We start from the raw sequence: 17,969 nt of genomic DNA, 5'->3' as shown, positions 1-17,969 counted from the left end.
TTGTGGAGCTTGTACCGGGAGGACTGGGGGGTCTGCAGGGGTCCCGATGGTGAGGAGCCTGCAAGTCCACCAGCCCAGCCAGGCAGGATGGAGGGGAGGATGTGCTGGACCAAACTGATGGGGTTTCAAGATGGAGGCAAAGGCAACTGAGGAAGAAAAGGCACCATGAAAAACAGCCTGGCAGCTTGTGACCTCAGTGCTGGAGCCGGGGACGGTGCCCTTGCCAAGAGGCTGCCGGTGCCCATGTGCTCGGGGCCGCACGCTGCCTGCACCTCCTGCCTGGAGAAGGGGCCGGCAGCACTGGGTGCCTCCCCTGCGAGCCCCTCACGTGGAGAAGCCCCTAAGAAGCTTATGGTGCCGGTGGGGAGGGGGGGGTCTGGCGCAGTGCCCCAGCTCTCCCCAATCACTAGGTCATGGCCAAGCCGCACAGGATGCTTAAAATCCAAGGTGGGGAACGCAAGGAGGCGGCAAAAGCAGCAGCGCGGGGAGGGCTGGGGACATGCACCAGCCTGCCCTTGGCAGGGATTTTCCATCCCGGGGAGCACAGCATCCAGCTGCCGGGAAATCCGGGGCTGAGGACAGAGGTGAGCTGCTGTCTGTCCCCAAGGGCAGGTTCCCCCATAGACGAGAGGCGAGACACGACCTGGGCACTGCCTGTATTGAAACTCACATGGGATCCCGTGCTCAAAGCTGCGCAGGTCACCGGAGTGGGGGCTCAGGCCATCCCAAGCCCAACCGCCCCCAGAGCTCAACACACAAATAAATAGTTTAAATAAGCTGAGTCCAGATCCCACCATCCAGCCTGAAGCACAGTCTCCTGGGCGGTATCACCACTAGTTTTTAGGGGCCGGGAGAAGATCATTTCTTCTCCGTACGCAGCTTGATCTCCATCCTGAGGATCATTTTAATGTTCTCGTCCTCCACATGCTCCTCGATGGCGGCCAAGGCCCGTGCGCCGCCATCCCGGTACCGCTCCAGCAGCTCCTCCACGTACCCAACCCAGACGCAGCTGGGGCAGCCGGTTCCGCAGCAGTGCGTGGGTGGTGGGGGGATTGGGGGGGCAGCAGGAGGGACCCCCACTTCACCCTTGGGGGTGTCTGTCCCGCCGTCGCTTCCGGGGGTGTCTGAGGTGCCACCGGCCTTTGCCGGGGTGTCCGAAAGTTCCCGAAGGCCGGAGATGTTGCTGGGGTGGGGGTGTGGGACCCCTTCCCTGAGCATCCCCCTGCAGCTGCCAGTGCCAACCAGGGGCTCCTGAGAACCACGACCCCACACTGACGCCAGCCCTGGGGGGAAACTGTGCTCCCTTCCTCGGCCAGAGAACCCCCTTCCACCCCACAGCCCCCTGCTCCCAGTGTACCCCCCCCATTCCATCACCATCACCCCCTCAGCAGCACACAGACCCCCAGCAGCACCCCCCTACCACCCCATTCCGGCACCCCCTATCCCCCCCATCCCCAGCACCCCCCTATCCTCCCCAGCACCCCCATCTCATCCCCAGCACCCCTTGTCCCCCCCTCAGCCCCCCCATCCCCAGCACCCCCCTATCCCCCCAGCACCCCCATCTCATCCCCAGCACCCCCTTGCCCCACCCTCCGTCCCCAGCACCCCTTACTCCCCCCTCATCTCATCCCCAGCAATTCCTTGCCCCCCTCCCAGGCCTCCCCCCCCCCCCCCCAGCACCCCATACCCCCCTCTTGACCCCCTGCTCCCGTGGGGTCCTCCTGGCCCCCCCAATACAAGCCGCCCCCCCCGCTCACCCCCCGGCGCGCCCCCACCAAACCGCGCGCCCCCCGCAGCAACATCCGGCCGCAGCGCCCTGGACACGGCGGCGCCCGAACGACAACTCTTCCAACCAATAGCAGCCCGGGACGGTCAGCTAATGAGGGTGTGGTGGCCAAGAGGAGCCAATAGGAAGTAGAGGAAGTAGGGGGCGGGGACGAGGGCGGTGCGGTCGTGGGGGGGAAGCCGGAAGTGGTGGCGGGGTGGACGCGTGGGGAGCGGCGGAGCTATGGGCCGGGGCCCGGGCCCGGGACCGGCACGGGGCCGGAGACAGGGACCGGGACCGGCACAGAGATCGGGACAGGGACCGGCACCAGGGCGGGGACGGGCCGCCCCGCGCTGCGGCAGGTCAGTGCCCCGGGAATCCGGTCGGGATCGGGCCTGACTGGCTCCCGGTTCGGGGCCTGGTCCCACGCGGGATCAAGGGGTTCCCCAGGGCCGATTGGGTCCTGGCGGGCGTCTCCGCTTCTGGGAGCTGGCTCCCGGTGTGTGTCCTGACCTCACCAGGTCCAGGTGCTCCGGTATCCAGCCATGCCCGGGTCCCCACGTCCCTTCGTGCCCGGGTCTCGGTGCCCAGGTCTCTGTGTCCCACTACTCCCGTGTCCCGGTGTTTCGCTGCAGGCCTCACACCAAGTTTATTCTCTCCCAGGAAGGAGAAGAAGGTGGACAACATGAAGCCCAAGCACCCCGACGAGCAGGAGATCCCCTTCCGCCTGCGGGAGCTCATCAGGAGCCGTGAGGCCATGAAGCGCCCGGATCCTGGGAAGAGGCGGGCAGCAGGTGGGATGCGAAGCTGACCCGAGCAGGGGTGCCCAGGGCCCGGCCGAGGACCCCGCAGTGGTGTAGCTGGAGGCAGCCGGATCCTGCAGTGGGACATGCTGCTCCCCCCGGTGATGTCCCATCCGTGCCCTGCTGGGGAAGGGGAACCCCCAGATTGTCACTGCTGCAGTAATGTCACCCGTCTCTCCTAGAGAAGAAGCAGCAGCCCAAGTCAAAGTGCCCCGAGGCCCAGGGGGATATCCCCGTGCCCAAATTCAGGAGGGGGAAGGGGGAGTCAGAGCGCTCCTACGTCTGCCGCATGGAGCAGGAGGTGCAGCGTGTCCTCTTCCTCACCAAGAACCAGCTGCAGCGGGAGCCTGAGAAGGAGGCGACAGCACCAGAGAAGTCCAAGAGAAAGAAAGAGTGAGAGCAAGGCCACCGTGGCTGCTGGGGCTGGACTGGGTCAGCCCAGGCCTGTGACCCAGCCTAGTTCTGGGTACCTGGCGGGTGCTTTCACCGGTGCTGCAGCATAGGTCTGGCATCTGGCAGCGACTGGGTGTGCGGGTGGAGGGCTGTGGACCTCATCTCCATGGGGCCTAGGACTGGAGCCACAGACCTGCTTCACCCTGCTGCTGGGCTGGAGCTGTGGGGAGAGGTGTGGGGCCCCAGGTTTTGGGGGGAATCCCGTGGGGTAGGAACTCGCTTACTTGCTCCTTGTCAGGTCATAACGCAGCTCTTCAGGTTTCAGAATAAGAAACTAGAAAAAGCTCGGAAGAAAAAGGAGGAGAAGAAAGAGGCTATGCTGGAGAAGAGCCTGTTCCAAGGTGGGTCTGGCGCAGTGGGGTGGCTGGAGTCACCCCCTGCCCCGGCAGTGTGTGGAGAGGTGGGGGCGCGCTGGAGCGCCGTGTCCCGGGGGAGCTCCTGCCTGACGCCGGTGCCTGCTTCTCTCTCTTAGACACAGTGGCGTTTGGTGAAGTGGTTATGCAGCCGCCCACCATCACCTCGCGGCCCAGGGGCCAGGGCCCTGCAGAGCAGGTGAGCTGTGGGGGCCAATGCCTCCTGCCCCTTGGCTGTGCCCTTGGGTACCCGCAGGTCTGGGCTGGATCAGTCATCTCACTCCCTTGGGCTGGAAATCAGGCCTGGAAGGGCAGCGGTGGCATCAGCCTCCTGCTGACAGTTCCTTGGAGCCCTGTCCTGGCTTTTTCATCCTTCATCCTCCCCAAGTTGTCCCGTCTCTGCCCGCAGGCTGGACGGAAGCGGCTCCTCCTGACGACTCGCCTGGGCCAGAGCCAGGCGTCCCCGGCAGCGCCGGTGTCGATGGCTCGCCGGCGCATCGTGGAAGAGGAGAGAACGCGTGTCATCCAGGCTTACAGGGACATCCAGAGGCGCAAACAGCAGCAGCGGGAGGCGGCACAGGGGAGGGCCCAGGCCCGACACAGGGTCCCCCGCTGAGCCCAGCCTGGAGGAGCTGGGCTTCCCTGGTCCCAACAAGGGTGTGCAGGCAGAGTGCAGGCAGCACGGGACCCCAGGACTTGAGGGGGGATGGTTGTCCTCATTGCTGCTCTTCTGTTGATGAGCCCTGGGGCTCCCCACAGCCCCGCACCTCAGCTCGGGGCACCCCACGGGCTCGGTGCCGGAGCAGAGACCACTGCAGTGCCACAAACCTGCTTGTAGTAAAACTGCCGTTGAGTGCTAATGGCGTCAGCATGTCTATGCCTCCCCGACCTGTCCGGATTCCTTCCTGCGTGGCAGCTGGGAAGGGGACACGGCTATGCCGGTGTGTGCGTGGCTGTACCGGGTGGTGTGCTGGCAGGCGTGCCGGCAGATGGCAGTCCTGGCCCGCAGCGGGCCTGTTGTCACTGTCACTGGCTGCCGGCTGGCCCTGGCAGGGCTCTGGTTGCGGGCAGGACCCTTGTTGCTCAGGCTCGGGGGAGACTCCAGTGCCTAGCCATGACATCTCCGGCTCCCACCCTGGCTCCTGGTTGGAGGAGAGCGAGCCGAGCCCCGGGGACGTGGAGCATCCCGCAGTCCGTAGGACTCACCTGCACTGTGTCACTCCTCCATTGTCACTGCTCAGGGATGCCACGTGAGCCCTTAGTCTCCAACCATGCTCACCCCTGCCCTTGGCATCACCACCCAGCCCTGCCTGTCCCTGGCAGATACCCCAGGTCACGGTGATCGCAGTGCCTTCCCTGCTACCAGGGATGCTGTCAGCCCCATCACTGCACCCACACCAATTCCCGTGCCATGCGGCACAGCCGCGAGGCCCCGAGCAATCCAGACCTGACACATACCCCACCGGGGCTGACAGCCCCCCAGTTCCCAGTCCTTGAGGAGGGATCCAGGGGGCTGCTCCCGGCACAGGGTGGCCCGCGTTTGCCCGTGAGGCCGGCACGGTGGCTTCACCTGCATGGGACAAAGGCAGTGCTGTTCGGCGGCCCCCATGCCGTGGTGCCTGCACAAAGCATTGCCTGTTGGAGCGGGGCCGGCCCCGGCTCTGTGGCCGACGCTGACGGCAGCCGGTGGGATCCCGGGCTTCCGGAGGGGCTGGGGCCAGACATGGGTAGCGGAGACACCGTCCGCGCTGGTGTCCTCTGCCAGAGCAGAATGGGGACAGTGTCTTTGCTCCTCGTTTTTCAGGTGACTCTGCTGTCCCCGGGGCTGTCACCTCTTTCCTTGCACCCCGGGAATGCCGGGTTCTGCCACACCATGGCTGGGGATGCTGCCCACACCAGCCTGGCTCAGGGCTGGGCTTGCAGGTGATGTACCTTTGTTGGGAGGGGGGCACACGCTGGGCCCCCGCTGTGCCATGTGGTGCCAGCAGCCGGGAGGAGGGAGCATTGCGGTGGCAGCAGCCTCGGGGACGTCGAGTGCCTGGTGCTGCTTGGAGATCTCCCTGCTGCCAGCTAGTGCCAGGTAAACATGGGTGACGCAGCACAGCCCCAGAGCAGGGATGGGGCACGGCCAGATCCTGCTGCAAACAGCCAGTTCCCGCAGCCGTCCCCGGCCTTCAGGGCTGCGCCTGCCCTGCCGTGTCCCCGGAGCCGGGAGCGTGGGCACGTGCCGGCTAACAAGGGCACGGCTGGGACGTCGCACGTGCCAAACTCCTGCTCGCGCATCCCTCGTGCGGGCGCCGTGGCTGCGCACGGCCCTCGTGCTTGCAGCCACAGGCAACCCCACCGCCGCCAGCCCGGCTCCGGCTCAAGGAGACCAGGTCAGCCGCCTGCCCCCACGGAGCCATTTCAGCCCCTGAATAATTCATGGCATTGCTGGCCGCGGCCGCAGGCTTCCTGCCCGGTAGGAGAAATCGCTGTGGAGGGGAAAGGCAATCTGAGCAGGAGAAACCGCCCCCGACCTTGGCATGTCCTCCGTGCCGTGCCGCTTCCCGCCAGGCAGCCCATCTGCCCGTGGGCTGCCGGTCCCGTGTTGCCTGCCCTACCGAGGCTGCCGGCTCCCGGCCCAGCGTCCCCATCTGTGTGCCTGGCCCCGGCACACACTGCCACGGGGGGGGGGGACATGGAACAGAGGCTGCGGGATGCTGAGAGCCCTGCTCTGAGCCCCCCCTTGCTCCATGTCACCCCCCAGGTGGGGGATGTGGGGCTGAGCCCACCGGCACCGTGGCGGAAGCCCTTGGCTGCGGCGAGGTCAGGGATGCGGGAGCAGCCGGCGGCACGGCTGGGTACCCCCTCCCCATCGTGGGCCGCCTGCTACAGCACCGCATAGGAAAAAACACCTTTATTGGGGCTGACCTGAAAAAAAGGGGGAAGAGGAAGAACAACAGAAAAAGCCACGAGGAGGGCGAGGGGCCCAGCTCCCTCCCTGCTCCCCAGGAGGGTTCCCCGAGCCCCGAGGGGGGAAGGCACCGAAAAGGCGACTGGAGCTGCGGGGGGCCGGGTTCCGCAGCCCCAGCAAGGCACTGATCCCCCAGACCCCGAGCAGCTCCCCCCCTTCCCCAGCAATGGGGAAACTGAGGCACAGCAGGAGCCAGACCTGGGGACAGCTTTGTGTCACCTTGTGCCCTGCAGCGGGACGGTGCCGACTCGGCTCAGGGCCTGCGACGTCCCTGGGGGTGGCGAGGATCAGCGTGGAACTGGGGGCTCAGCGCTGGGGGGCAGCCCCGGGCAGGAGTCCCACTGGCTCCCCGGCAGCAGATGGTCCCTGGCCCGGGGGGGACAGGGTGTCCGTGCGTCACGAAGGCAGCGAGGGGACGACTCGGGGTGACCCCACGGGAGCCGGTCCTTGCGGCAGGGACAGCGGCAGGGATGCGGGGGTCCGGGCAGAGCTGGCGGCTTGCGGGTGCTGCGGCCAGGCAGGACGGGCAGGCAGGAGTGTGGCTCCAGGACTGTGTCCGGACGTCTCCCATGCAGGAACCGGCTCCGGCCGCTGGACGGGGTGGGATGTACGCGGCGGGGCAGGAGGAGGCTTGGCGAGACCTCAGGAGCGGGACAGTGGGGCCGCGGCTGCGCCGGCACTGCAGGACCCGTGCCACGGGGGCTTCACCACCGGTTCCTGCCATATGGGGACTGCACCTGCGGGCAGAGCGGGATGGCAGTGGGGTGGCGTGGTGGTGGCAGCGGGATTGCGGCACGGGCCGGCAGACCCGGCTCTGGCACCGGCGGGGTGGTGCAGCCTGACTCACCCCGGGGCTCCGGCGTGCCGGGCAGAGCCATCCCTGCCCCTGCCCTCCCACGGGAGACGCTGCAGCGGGGACGGACTTTGCCCCAAACCGTGGGCTGGACCTCGGTGCCCGCTCTCCCGCCCGCTGTGTTGCACATTAACCCACCTGGCAGCTCCTGCTGTCCCGCTGGGCGCCGGCGTGCCGGGCCTGCGCCGCGAAGGCGTCCTCGGCTCGCAGCGTGGAGCTGGCGCTGCCGGCCGCCGGGCTGGCGGTGGAGGCGCGGGGCAGGATCACGTCATAGGGACCTTCGGTCTGAGGGGCAGACACGGGGGGCTGTAGCGGCACCGGGAGCACCCCCAGCCCCGCAGCATCCCAGGGGAGGAAGGTGAGGGGTAAACCCCCCCCAGCACCCTGTTACAGCGGTCCTTGGGACATGGGGGCGAGGGGAGGCACCCCCAGAGCCCCCCCACACCCTAGCCCCCGTCCCGGCTGCTCCGGTTGAAAGCCCATCCTTCAGGCAGGATGCGGCCGCCCCCAGAAAGCCCGGCTGGCCAGCGGTACCGCGCGGCATCACACTTACCGGACCCTTGTGCATCAGAGCCATCTCGGTGGGCTGGTAGACGCTGGTCAGCAGCTGGCCGTTGTAGCCACTGTACGGGGACACCGGCTTCTTGGCTGCAAAGAGATGGGGATGGTGAAGGGCGGGGGCGGGTATCACAGAGCCACCCCAACCAGGGAGCTGCTCCTCATTAGCAGGTTTAATGAGCTGACTTGGCAGCCGGCTGCTCTGCGCCTTTCCCAAGGAACAGGAGGGATGTCTCCAGGGTTTGCATCACCGTGCTCCCGGCACAGCCCCTGCCCGGCCGGGATTTGTTATTGTAGGGTCTCTCGGGAGGCAGGGTGGTGTGGGTGCCGCTCGGGAGTGCCCACCCTGCCCCGTGGGCTGCAGACACCTTTGCTGGGGCAGGGCTGGTGCCTGCCCGCCGGTCCCCATTGGGGCAGCTGACACCACCCCGTGTTATTGTAGGGTCTTGCCGGTGCCGCCACGGTGGCAACGCTTCCCCTATTAGGAAGAAACGTGGTGGAGTGGCTGCCTGGGGCAGAGGGCCAGGAGCCGCGGGCACCCCATGCCGGGGAGGAAGCACCCCTGCCACTGCTGAGCTCAGCCCAAACTGGTAGACCCAGCCCAGCGAGTTTTTGGGAGCCACAACAACGGCAGGCGTCAATCCCGGGCGGGTCACGGCCAGACGTCTCGCCGCCCGCCCATCGCTGCCAGCCCCGGTGCCGGTGCCCTCCGCCAGCCCTGCCATGGGGGCAAGAGGGTCGCCGGTGAGCCTCAGTGCCTACCGAAGGAGGGCTCGTCCATGGAGAAGGCTTTGTTCTCCACAAACATGCTCTGCGACTTCTGCTCCTTGAGGATGGTCTCGTAGCCCACCCCACGCGTGGGGTAGACGTCGTCCTCGAAGGCTTGCTCGGGTCCCCGCCGCGTCACGTGCGTCACCTCGGGGATGACGTAGAGGAGGAGGAAGGCGCAGGCGTTGGAGACCAGCGCGATGGCCAGCGTGGGGTCATCCCAGCCGGGCTTCTCGCCCACTTGCTTGTTCCCATAGAGGTACATCACCGTCCACGCCACCCAAATGGCCACGGAGAGGCCGGTGGTGGCCAGGATGAAGGCGCCGTGCTTGCGCCAGCGGCCATAGCGGCCGCAGAGGGCTGGCCAGGCGGTGCCGAAGGCGGCCACCAGCAGGAACATGACGTAGATGAGTGCCATGACGAAGTCAGCGTCCTCCAGCCGGCAAGGGTCCGGGGAGCCACCCTCCTGCCGCGCCACCGTGATGATGAGCCACTCGGCATTGATGATGACCTCCACCAAGGCAAGGAGCAGGGCCACCGCCAGCGTCACCCAGCCCCGCGGGCCCCGGTTCCTCCGCACCAAGAAGTTGAGGGCCACGGCATGCGCCAGCAGGCAGGAGAAGCAGATGCCGAAGAGAACGCCGAAGAGGAAGCGGCGGGAGGTGCAGGTGGAGAAATCCGGCCCCACGATGAAGTCGAACGTCAGGCAGAAGAGCCCGAAGGTGCCCAGAAGGAAGAAGACCTGTGTGGCCACCAGGCTCTTCTTCTGGGAGTCCTGCATGAAGGGCAGGCTGGCCACCAGGACGATGGTGAGCACGAAGCTGGTCACTACGCCGAGGCTGGCCACGGCCTCCAGCACGATGCCCCAGGCCGCCGAGAGGTCGCAGAGGTTGTAGTAGAGGGAGGAGAGGTCCTTGCTGCAGCCGGAGGGAGGGGTGGTCTGTCCGCCGGCCACAGGGAGCAGGGCCAGCAGGATGCAGGCGGCCGGCGGCGGCACCGCCACAGCACCCATCCTGCACCGTGGTGCGGGCGCCGAGCGGGGCGTCCAGGGACCCTGTGGGACAGAGAGGGTGTTAGGAAGCAGGGACCGGGGCCGTGGCTCAGCTCCCGGCGCTGCCTGTGCCATTTCCAGGGCTCAGAGCATCTCTGCCCGCAGTCCCCACTGAGCATCCCTCCTGCCGGGCCACGGCGATTGATCGGGTCCCGGCGAGCCCTGTCCGCACCGGCACAGCTGAGCCCACCCCACCACGGCCCAAAGCAGCCCCAGATGGGACCGGGCAGACACATTTCCCCCATCGGCTCCTTGCCTGGAGGCTGGAGGCAGCTGAGGGGGGCTCGGCCCTCTGTGCCCCACAAGCTCCCTCCTGACATGGGATTTCTCCAAGCGCGGCCAGCTCTGGGGCTGTGCTGATCCCGTCCTCCAGTACCCGGAGCAAGCAGCAGCACCGTGCCCGCTGGCTTCGCCGGGAACACCGAACGCAGGCCTGGGTCGGATGGCAGAGGTAATGCCTGGGGACAGGGCTGTCCCCTCAGCTTGTCCCTGCGTGCCAGCTCGTTCCCCTTTCCACTTCTCCTGTCCCACTTCCCTCCTCTGGCTCCGGGCACCGACCCAGCACAGGTCCCGTGTCCGGCACTGCCGGCTGCTGGCACGCAGGCAGCCGCAGCCTGGCACGGCACGGCACGGCACGGGCATGGCACACCACGGCACGGCACAGGGGTCCCTGTCCCCACTCCTGTGGCCCTGGGGAGCACGGGGTGGGCACAGGGAAGAGGAGACAGCGAGGAAGCTGCTGCCCCCCACTACTGGGGTGTCTGTGGGGGTAAAAACCCGACAGGAGACCTCCGGCAAGGTGACCCCGGGCTGGAGCGGGAGCAGTGCCCGGGGCCGGGACCCCCCTCACCCCCCCGCTCTCCGGAGCCCAGGCAGCCCCCTCCCCGCCGCCGGGGCTGCCGGTCCGGGTTGGGGACGGGGACCCCCGGCACCGCGCTGGGACCCAGCCCCCGCACCCGCGGGTCGTACCGGCTCCACCGCGCCCGGTCCGGCCGGTCCCCCCCACCCCTCCCCGGCGGCTCCGGCCCGGTCTCCCCCCTCCACTCCCCGACCCGGTTCCCACGCACCTCCCGGCCCATACCGACCCGGTTCCCCCGGCGCACCCGACCGGGTTACCGGATCCCAAACTTGGCCAGAGCCTCCCCCCCCCAACTCCCCGGCTAAGACGAGCCCGCGGGGGGCGGACGGCTGCGAGTCCCCGGTTCCCGACCCGTTCCCCTTACGGTTTATCCCCGCAGAGCTCCCACCCCGCTCCTAAGCCCCGCTCACCGGCTCCAGCCCCCCCCCGGTGCCCGGCCGCTCCGCCGTGCCGTGCCGTGCCGTGCCGTGCCGGCGGGTAAGCCCCGCTCTCCGCGGCCCCGTTCGCGCCTGCCCGGCCCGGCCCGGCCCGGCCCGGCCCCTCCCGGAGGTGCGGCTCTACCCGGGGAGCGCGATCGGGGCCGGCCGGGACCTGCCCCGACCGACGCGGGTGGGGAGGGGGGAACCGAGGAGGGACGGGGGTCCCGCACCGGGTGGGGATACCTGTCGCGGGGGGGGTAAAACCCCAGCTTGGGGGGCGGGGGGGGGGGTGTTGGACCAGGGGGGATTGGCGTGGGAGCCCACCTGGTCATCGGTGGAATGAGTCTGTGGGGTCTCAGGTCGGAGGAGCCGGGTCGGCTCGGTGCTGCTGAGCTCGGGGGGACTGCGGGGGCCGGAATGGGGGGGCTGTGCTGGGGCGGCATCCCCGACACGGGGTCTTGCACCGACCTCCTCTCAGTGCTGGGCCGGTGGGTGGGCTCCTGGGGTGGGAGCCGGGAGCGGGGCTCCTTGGGCGGCCACGAAGCGTAAGGATAACCCCCCGGCTCCCACCGGGAAGCCCCGAGGCGCGGGCCTGGAGGGGCCTCCCGGAGGAATGTCAGCTGACGGCTAAAGCCGGAGCCCTTGGCAGGGTGGCAGGGGCCCAGAAAAGCCCTTTCTGCGAGGGGCTGGGGGCCCAGGACAGCCCCGGCTTGGGGGCAGTGGACGGACGGGGCTCGGTGGTCCCTGTCCTGGTGGGGGTGGCCGTGCACCCTGGAGCTGGGCATGGGCACCTCGCAGTCACCCCCATCCCTGGGGTTTGGGGATGGGGAAGAGCCCCTAGAGGCTCGGGGTGCCCTGGGGGACCCAGGGCCCTGCCAGCCCCAGGGGAGGTTTCCAGGCAGGCGCTGCTATTTTGGGAGGGTGAAGCAAGAGGCTGAAGGATGCGGACGAAAGTTCAACGCGCCTCCGGCAGGTCCTCCCCCAACCCCGGGCCGGGATGAAAACAATCTGAGGAGAAAAGGAGGCAGAGCCGGAGCTGGCAGCACCCGTGGCACGAGGACCGGCACCCGCCGGAGCCGACGGGGAGGAGACGGCGTGTCTGGGCTGGGTGCTGCACCCGCTGCTGCCATCCCTCTGGCGCTGGGGCCACCCACCCTCCTGCCCTTCTTCTTCCTGAAGAGCATTTGGCTTCAGGACGCAGTTTGGGGGAGGATCGTCCTTCCTCGCCAGGGCACGTGCACACGCGTGTGCTCTCGCACGGCTGCCGGCGCGGGGCCATGCAGTTGGAAGGGCTCTGCAGTGGCCTCTTGTGCCTCAGTTTCCCCACGGAGTCAGACTCGCAGGGCCTGGCGGTAGCCCTCACTCTCCGGCAAAGGCTCAGCCTTGGAGAACCAGCGCGGAGAGCTCAGGCCAGCTGCCCTGCCGCCCCCGCGCCAGCGATGACCTGGGCCCCGGGCTACGGTGAGGCCGCGCTGCACGCGGCTTCCTGCCGGCTGCTTCCTTCCGCCGCGCGGGGCCGGCGGGTTTCCCGGCTGCTGATTCAGCACGAGCCCCCCCGCGACCCCCGCACCCGCCGTGGGGCCGCTGGCAGGCGTCCGTCCCGCCGAGGCTGCCCCACGGCCGCACGGTTTTCGCCCTCGCGTCCCCCCTCATGGTGGGTGATTTCTTCCCCCCCTTCCTGTGGGGACCCTCCCGGCTTTCCAGCCCTTGCTGCGCACCCCTGGGGTTTCTGTAGGTCCTACAGAAACACCCCTCCAGTGAGGCGGCTGCGGGGTAGGTTGGGTGTGATGCCACCATGTGCTGGCTGCCTCGCAGGGACCAACCGTGGGCTGCGAGGGACCGGCTGCCCTCGGTCGCCTCCTGCGGCTGCGTGCCAGGGTGTTTGGTGCCTGGCACAGCCCTTTCGGCGAGGGCAGAGCCCGGTCCCGGTTCCCTGGTGCCCCGGACAGGCTGGGGACTGCGGTCCACGCGGTGGGACCGGGCAGAGATGGTCGCCCTGGCATAGCAGCCGCAGCGAGGGGCTGGGATGCAGCTCAGCACGGCATCGGGACCCGGGCCAGGCTTCCCCGCTGGCTCACTCCGAAAACATCAGCACGCCAGGCGCATTTTTTCCAGGCTTACCTTTCCTACGGAGCCGCAGGGCCGGGTGCTGGCGTGGCTGGCACGCTGGCAGGGCTGGCACGGCGGTATGGCCGACTGAACCCCGGCTCCGTGGCAGCTCCTGCTCGGCCAGCCGCGGTGGCTCACCTCGGGAAGGCGAGAGCCGTACCTGGAGCTGGGGGGGGCCGTACCTGGGGCTGGGGGGGTCCCGCTTGCCCTCCCTGCTGCTGTCGCCACCGCTCTGGCCGGGGCTGGGGAGCTGTTTTCCACCCAAGCCGGTTCTGTCCGGACCGGAGCCCCTCGCCGCCGGCGGACGCGGTCAGCACGTTTCCACCTCCCTCTCCAAGTAAATAAGCACCGGTTGGCGAAGGGGGGGGCCGGTGGCAGTCCCGGCCTGCCGCAAGCAGGGCCGTAGCTCCTGCCAAACGCTGCCCTTGCCAGCCGAGCCCCCCTGCCCCGCGGCCCCTCCAGCCCCGGCGAAGGGCCCCGGGCTGGGATCCGGCCCTGGAAGCCCCCAGGGACGGGTGCCCGCAGGGTGGGAGGCAGTGGCCGGGTTAATATCTAATCTCTTCCCAGTCCTGCTCTCCTCACGTGCCAGAATTAATGGAGCGAGCACCTCCCAGGTACCACCCGCGCCACCGGGTCGGGCTTTAACCCTGTCACCGGGAGTACGGGCAGAGCCAGATCCTACCTGGTGTAAGGCAGCACCGCCGGTGGGGTCTGCCCGTGCAGGGGACAGATCCGGCTGCGGGACCCTGGGTACATCACGGGCAGGCGGGTGCATGCCAGCACCGGTGCCGGCGAGGCCCCACATGCCAGTGGGTTGGGGCTCATCCCGTGAGCACCGGAGGCAAACGCTGCACCCCATCCCACCCCAGTGCTGGGTATGGCTCGGTGGGGTGGGCAAGGGGGAGGCTTGGAGGACAGGAGGGTCTCTGTGCCCTGCCTGGGGCCCCCCAGATCCCCAAGGGCCAGCCTGCTGAGCCCCTGCCCCCCAGGGCACCCCTGGGTGCTGTCCTGCCTGGCCTCTGGGGAATTAGAGCGGAAAGGCTGGTCTGTTTGGGGGGGATTACGCTAAGGACCTTACAGGGGAATTAGGGTGGGCAATTAGTGGGGCGGGAAAGGCTGGCGGGGGGTGGCTGGGGGTGCCAGCTCCCTGCTCCCAGGCTGTGCCAGCTCCGCAGGGCGTCCTGTCCCTGCCCTCTGGTGGCAGCTGGGGACAGGCAGGCTGGCCCCAGCATCGCACCAGCTTGGCACTGGTGTAACGGGTGGGAGGGGGGCACTGGTGCTGGGTGCACTCGATGCAGGGGGGGGGGCATCACAAGCCCCTGCCCTTGCAGCCGGTGGGAGATGCTGCACCCTTGCACAGGGGTGCAGCCGCGGTACCCAGGGGCTGCCGCCTTGCAGGGCTGCTCTCCCGGATTATCTCTGGGGGAATAACAGGTAGGGGCCAGCTCCTGCAGAGCCCAGAGCTGGGGTCTTACCGTGTGCCCACGCCTCACAGCTGGGGATGCTGGACCCCGTGGGTGCTCCTTTCCAGCAGCCCCCCGACCACCAGGGCAGGAGCACTGGGGTGGGCAGGGCTGAGAGCTCAGGATGGGGCAGAGGGACCCTCTGCCCTGGGGTGCTGGTGCAGGGTGCCCCCGTGCCGGCCATTTGCAGGGAGCCGGACCCAGGCAGAGTTTTGGCCTCAGCACAGCAGTTTATGGAGGAAGAACCGTCCCGCCGGCACCCAGCCGGCACCGTGTCCTCACCAGGGCCCGCAGGAGCTCACCTGCGCCCGTCACCCTCGCCATGGGGCAGCCGTGCCCGCTGGATTCCCTGGGACCTTTGGTGTGCCAGTTCAGCATGGGCTGGAGCTGAGGCAGGAGAGCAGTCGAGAGCACGGTCACGCTCCCTGGCCGTGGAAGCCCCATGAACCCCATGGCCACAGGGCTGGAGAGGAGCCCAGCCTGGGGGGGGGCACACATGGAGCAGGCAGCAACTTCTGCCACTGAGCTGGGGGCACGTCCTTGCTGTCCCATGGCTGAATTTCCTTGGGGGGCCAAAGGCTGCGTGTCCTGAGGGGCTGAGCACAGGCAGGGCTGAGCTGCCCATCCTGGTGCAGCTCAGGGAGCGGGCAGGGGTCCCTGGGGTGCGGTGGGTGCTGCTGCCAGGCGGGGCAGCCCGATGGCCCCAAACGAGCTCAACCAGGCGGCTGGGCACAACCGCCTCCTCTTGCCACCACCACCAGCACCCGCGTTAACCCCCAGCTCCGTGGAGGGTGGGCGCCGCGGAGGCAGCATCCCTGGGGCAGGGTCTCGCCAGGTCCTGGTGCGATGCGTGGGGCTGGGTGAGTACTGGGACCCCCGGCCGAGCACTGCCCCGGCTGGCAGCAGCCCTGGCTCAGAGGGCCGTGCCGGCCAGCAGCTCCAGCGGTTTTAGGGCTGGGGGCAGAAAGCGGCCGCTGCCGGGTCGAGGACCGTGCCGGAGGTGGGCCCGGAGCACCTCGCCCACCGTGCGGCGGAAGGTCTGGCTGACAAAGCAGTAGAGGAAGAAGTTGAGGGTGGTGTTGAGCATGGCCACCATGTTGGCAATGTCCAAGGCCAGGTGCATGCGCCAGTCCCTCTTGACCGAGGCCACATAGAGGTGGCAGATCATGACGATGGTCCGGGGAGCCCAGAGCACGATGAAGACGGTGGTGACGGCCAGGAGGAGGGCCATGGTCTTGCTCAGGCGGGGTCGGCAACCCCCTGAGCACCTCTGCCGCTTCAGCTTGCAGATGATGATGGAGTTGGTGGCCAGGAAGATGCTGCAGGGCAAGAAGTAGATGGTGATGCAGTGCACCCACTTGAGCACCATGTCCAGGGCGGTGGGGGGGTCGGCGTCACGCCACACGTCCAGCCACCAGTAGAAGGGGATGCCCGTGGCCAGAGCCACGGCGAAGACAGCCGCGATGATCTTGCGGGTGCGCTGGGGATAGGAGACGGTGCGGTACCGCAGCGGGTGGCAGAGGGCCACGTAGCGGTCCACGGTCAGCAGGACGGTGACCCAGATGGAGGCATGGTTGGCCGTGAACTCCAGCACATTGACGGTGTGGATGAAGGCGCTGGGCACCGCCCGGGCCAGGATGGCTGTCTGCAGGATGAAGCCCACAAAGATGATGAAGACCTGGGTGAGGATGTCGGAGGTGGTCAGGGCCAGCAGGTACCAGTACGATGACTTCTTGGTCCTCGTGGCCAGGCGGGAGAGGGCCACAGCGGTCAGGATGTTCACTGGAGGAAGGGGAGCGATGTGTGGCGGTGAGGCCCCGGGGCTCGCAGCCCCCTCCCCCCGCAGCACCTGGGACCCCGGGGTGCCCAGGCTCTCCCAGGGCCACAGGGCAAGCAGCCCCAGGCCCCAGCTGGGGTGGGGAGCTATAAATATCACGGTGTGGTGGGGATTTGCTGAGCTGATTAATCTCTTCTGTGTGTCAGCCCAAGCAACACAAATACCATCTGTCCCTGCTGCTGTGGCACCTGCCATGTGGGGCTGGGCTTTACAGCCGGGAACCACGGCTGGCACTAAGGCTGGGGGGAGCAAGTTGTTTTCCCCCACCCCTGAGGACTCTCCTCCCCATCCCCAAAACCCCTGGGTTTGGGACACGACCTGAGACTCTGCTGGCAACTGAGAGCACAGGCTGGGCTGAGGGTGCACAGCTCAGATGATGCAAGTTGGATGCTGCCCCCCCCCACGGTCCTGGGCAGCCCCCCCCTGCCCCAGACCCCTCACCTGGCAGCCCCAACCCCAGTAGGACGCTGTAATACACGATGGGGAAGATGCCGACCATGCAGGGTGACCGCTCCGGCTCTGCCGCCTCGCTGGCCCACACCACCGCCGTGCTGTTGGGCACCGGGACCATCGCCTTCCACCACGGACTGGCTGCGAGGGGACACAGGCAGCGTCAGGGGGCCGAGGGCCCTGGTGGCACTTGGGTGGGGGCTCAGCTGGGACGTGGCACAGGGGGCTTGGGGTGGGTTGGCTCCCATGGGTGCAGTTGCCCCAGGTCTGCCACCACGGCTGCCTGCAACGGCACATTTTGGAGCTGCCCGCTGTCCGTGGGTGCTTCAGGACAAGGGACCCAGGATCCAGTCCCCGTGGGGGGACGGTCCCCATCCTTGGAGCGGAGGGTGGCCCGGCTACCGGAGATGCTCCTTGTTTATCCCCTTGGCCCCGTTTATCACCTTGAAGAAAAACAGATTAAAACACCATGTTCTTGGGGGACTGCGGGGGGGGGGTGGGGGTGAGGTCCTGGCTCCCGATGCCAGGACACAGCGGTGGTGGGAGACCCAGAGGTGCTGGACGGGGGGGGGGGGGGGGGGGCAAGGGTGCTGGAGGGGGGATGCCAGCAGTGCCAAGGGGGGGGTTGGCCACCTCCAGGCTGCCAGGCGGGTCCTTTGCCAGCTCCTCAGGCAGGCCCGCATGAGGCAGCGGCCCTGCCCGGACCCCCCCCCCCCGGCCCGTGCCCCGCGCCCGGATCGGGCCCCCGCTGCCCCCGCCCATTCATAAAGCCGGGCGGCACCACCCCCCTCCCGAGCCGTGCGCTCCTACTGGCTAGCGGGGTCCAGGCTTCACCCAATCAGAGAAGCGTCCTCCAAGAATGGGGAGGCCAAACCTGAGCGCTGCGTTCTGATTGGTCAGGATCCCCCCCTCCCTAAATAATTAGCATCTCTTTAGGGGGACCGCGACCCCCCCGGACCCTAGTGCCGGAGCACGGTGCAGGGGGGGGGGTCCTGAGCTAGGGGGGGCTGGTACTGGGCACCGCTGGGGTCCCAGTCCGACCCCGGCCCCACAGGGACCCCAAGCTGGTCCGGTCACACTCACCGCAGACCCCCGACCGCTCCGGGGGGCCGGGGGGGGGGGGGCACGTCTCCCCTCGCCGTTGCTCCAGTTCCTGCCCCCCCAGCAGTGCCAGCGGGGTGTGTGTGTATGTGGGGGGGGGGGGTCCCACCTCTCCCCGGCCCCGGGAGCCCGGGGGGCGGGCTTTGGCCGCTTCGTCCGGCCGGGATGGAA

General features: G+C 68.3%; 4 protein-coding genes across 5 annotated transcripts; 1 reads left to right on the top strand and 3 right to left on the bottom strand.

The window, feature by feature from the left end:
- Positions 1-641: 641 nt before the first annotated feature.
- OXLD1 (oxidoreductase like domain containing 1) lies at positions 642-1,907 on the bottom strand. Its single transcript, XM_049812935.1, has 2 exons — positions 1,758-1,907; positions 642-1,251 (listed from the first exon to the last, which is right to left on the bottom strand). The coding sequence occupies exons 1-2, from the start codon at positions 1,800-1,802 to the stop codon at positions 859-861; spliced, it is 438 nt and encodes a 145-aa protein (XP_049668892.1). The 5' UTR covers positions 1,803-1,907; the 3' UTR covers positions 642-858.
- Positions 1,908-1,944: 37 nt separating this feature from the next.
- CCDC137 (coiled-coil domain containing 137) lies at positions 1,945-4,228 on the top strand. Its single transcript, XM_049812933.1, has 6 exons — positions 1,945-2,127; positions 2,429-2,559; positions 2,751-2,961; positions 3,280-3,362; positions 3,494-3,573; positions 3,784-4,228. Exons 1-6 carry the CDS (start codon positions 2,009-2,011, stop codon positions 3,988-3,990), a joined length of 831 nt encoding a protein of 276 aa, XP_049668890.1. The 5' UTR covers positions 1,945-2,008; the 3' UTR covers positions 3,991-4,228.
- Positions 4,229-6,286: 2,058 nt separating this feature from the next.
- On the bottom strand, positions 6,287-13,266 carry GPRC5C (G protein-coupled receptor class C group 5 member C). Of its 2 annotated transcripts, XM_049812308.1 has the most exons (5): positions 12,960-13,266; positions 8,504-9,563; positions 7,737-7,831; positions 7,322-7,468; positions 6,287-7,067 (listed from the first exon to the last, which is right to left on the bottom strand). In XM_049812308.1, exons 2-5 carry the CDS (start codon positions 9,519-9,521, stop codon positions 7,035-7,037), a joined length of 1,293 nt encoding a protein of 430 aa, XP_049668265.1. In that variant the 5' UTR covers positions 9,522-9,563; positions 12,960-13,266; the 3' UTR covers positions 6,287-7,034. The 2 variants fall into 2 exon arrangements, with proteins under 2 accessions (XP_049668265.1, XP_049668266.1); XM_049812309.1 differs by lacking the exon at positions 7,322-7,468.
- A 2,024-nt stretch (positions 13,267-15,290) lies between these two features.
- GPR142 (G protein-coupled receptor 142) lies at positions 15,291-16,865 on the bottom strand. Its single transcript, XM_049812931.1, has 2 exons — positions 16,689-16,865; positions 15,291-16,192 (listed from the first exon to the last, which is right to left on the bottom strand). The coding sequence occupies exons 1-2, from the start codon at positions 16,816-16,818 to the stop codon at positions 15,324-15,326; spliced, it is 999 nt and encodes a 332-aa protein (XP_049668888.1). The 5' UTR covers positions 16,819-16,865; the 3' UTR covers positions 15,291-15,323.
- Positions 16,866-17,969: the final 1,104 nt, after the last annotated feature.

This window comes from Accipiter gentilis, chromosome 10, assembly GCF_929443795.1.
Source record: "Accipiter gentilis chromosome 10, bAccGen1.1, whole genome shotgun sequence".
Taxonomy (NCBI): domain Eukaryota; kingdom Metazoa; phylum Chordata; class Aves; order Accipitriformes; family Accipitridae; genus Astur; species Astur gentilis.
The sequence above is the reverse complement of the archived record's forward strand: the minus strand, read 5'-3'. Positions and strand labels throughout refer to the sequence as shown.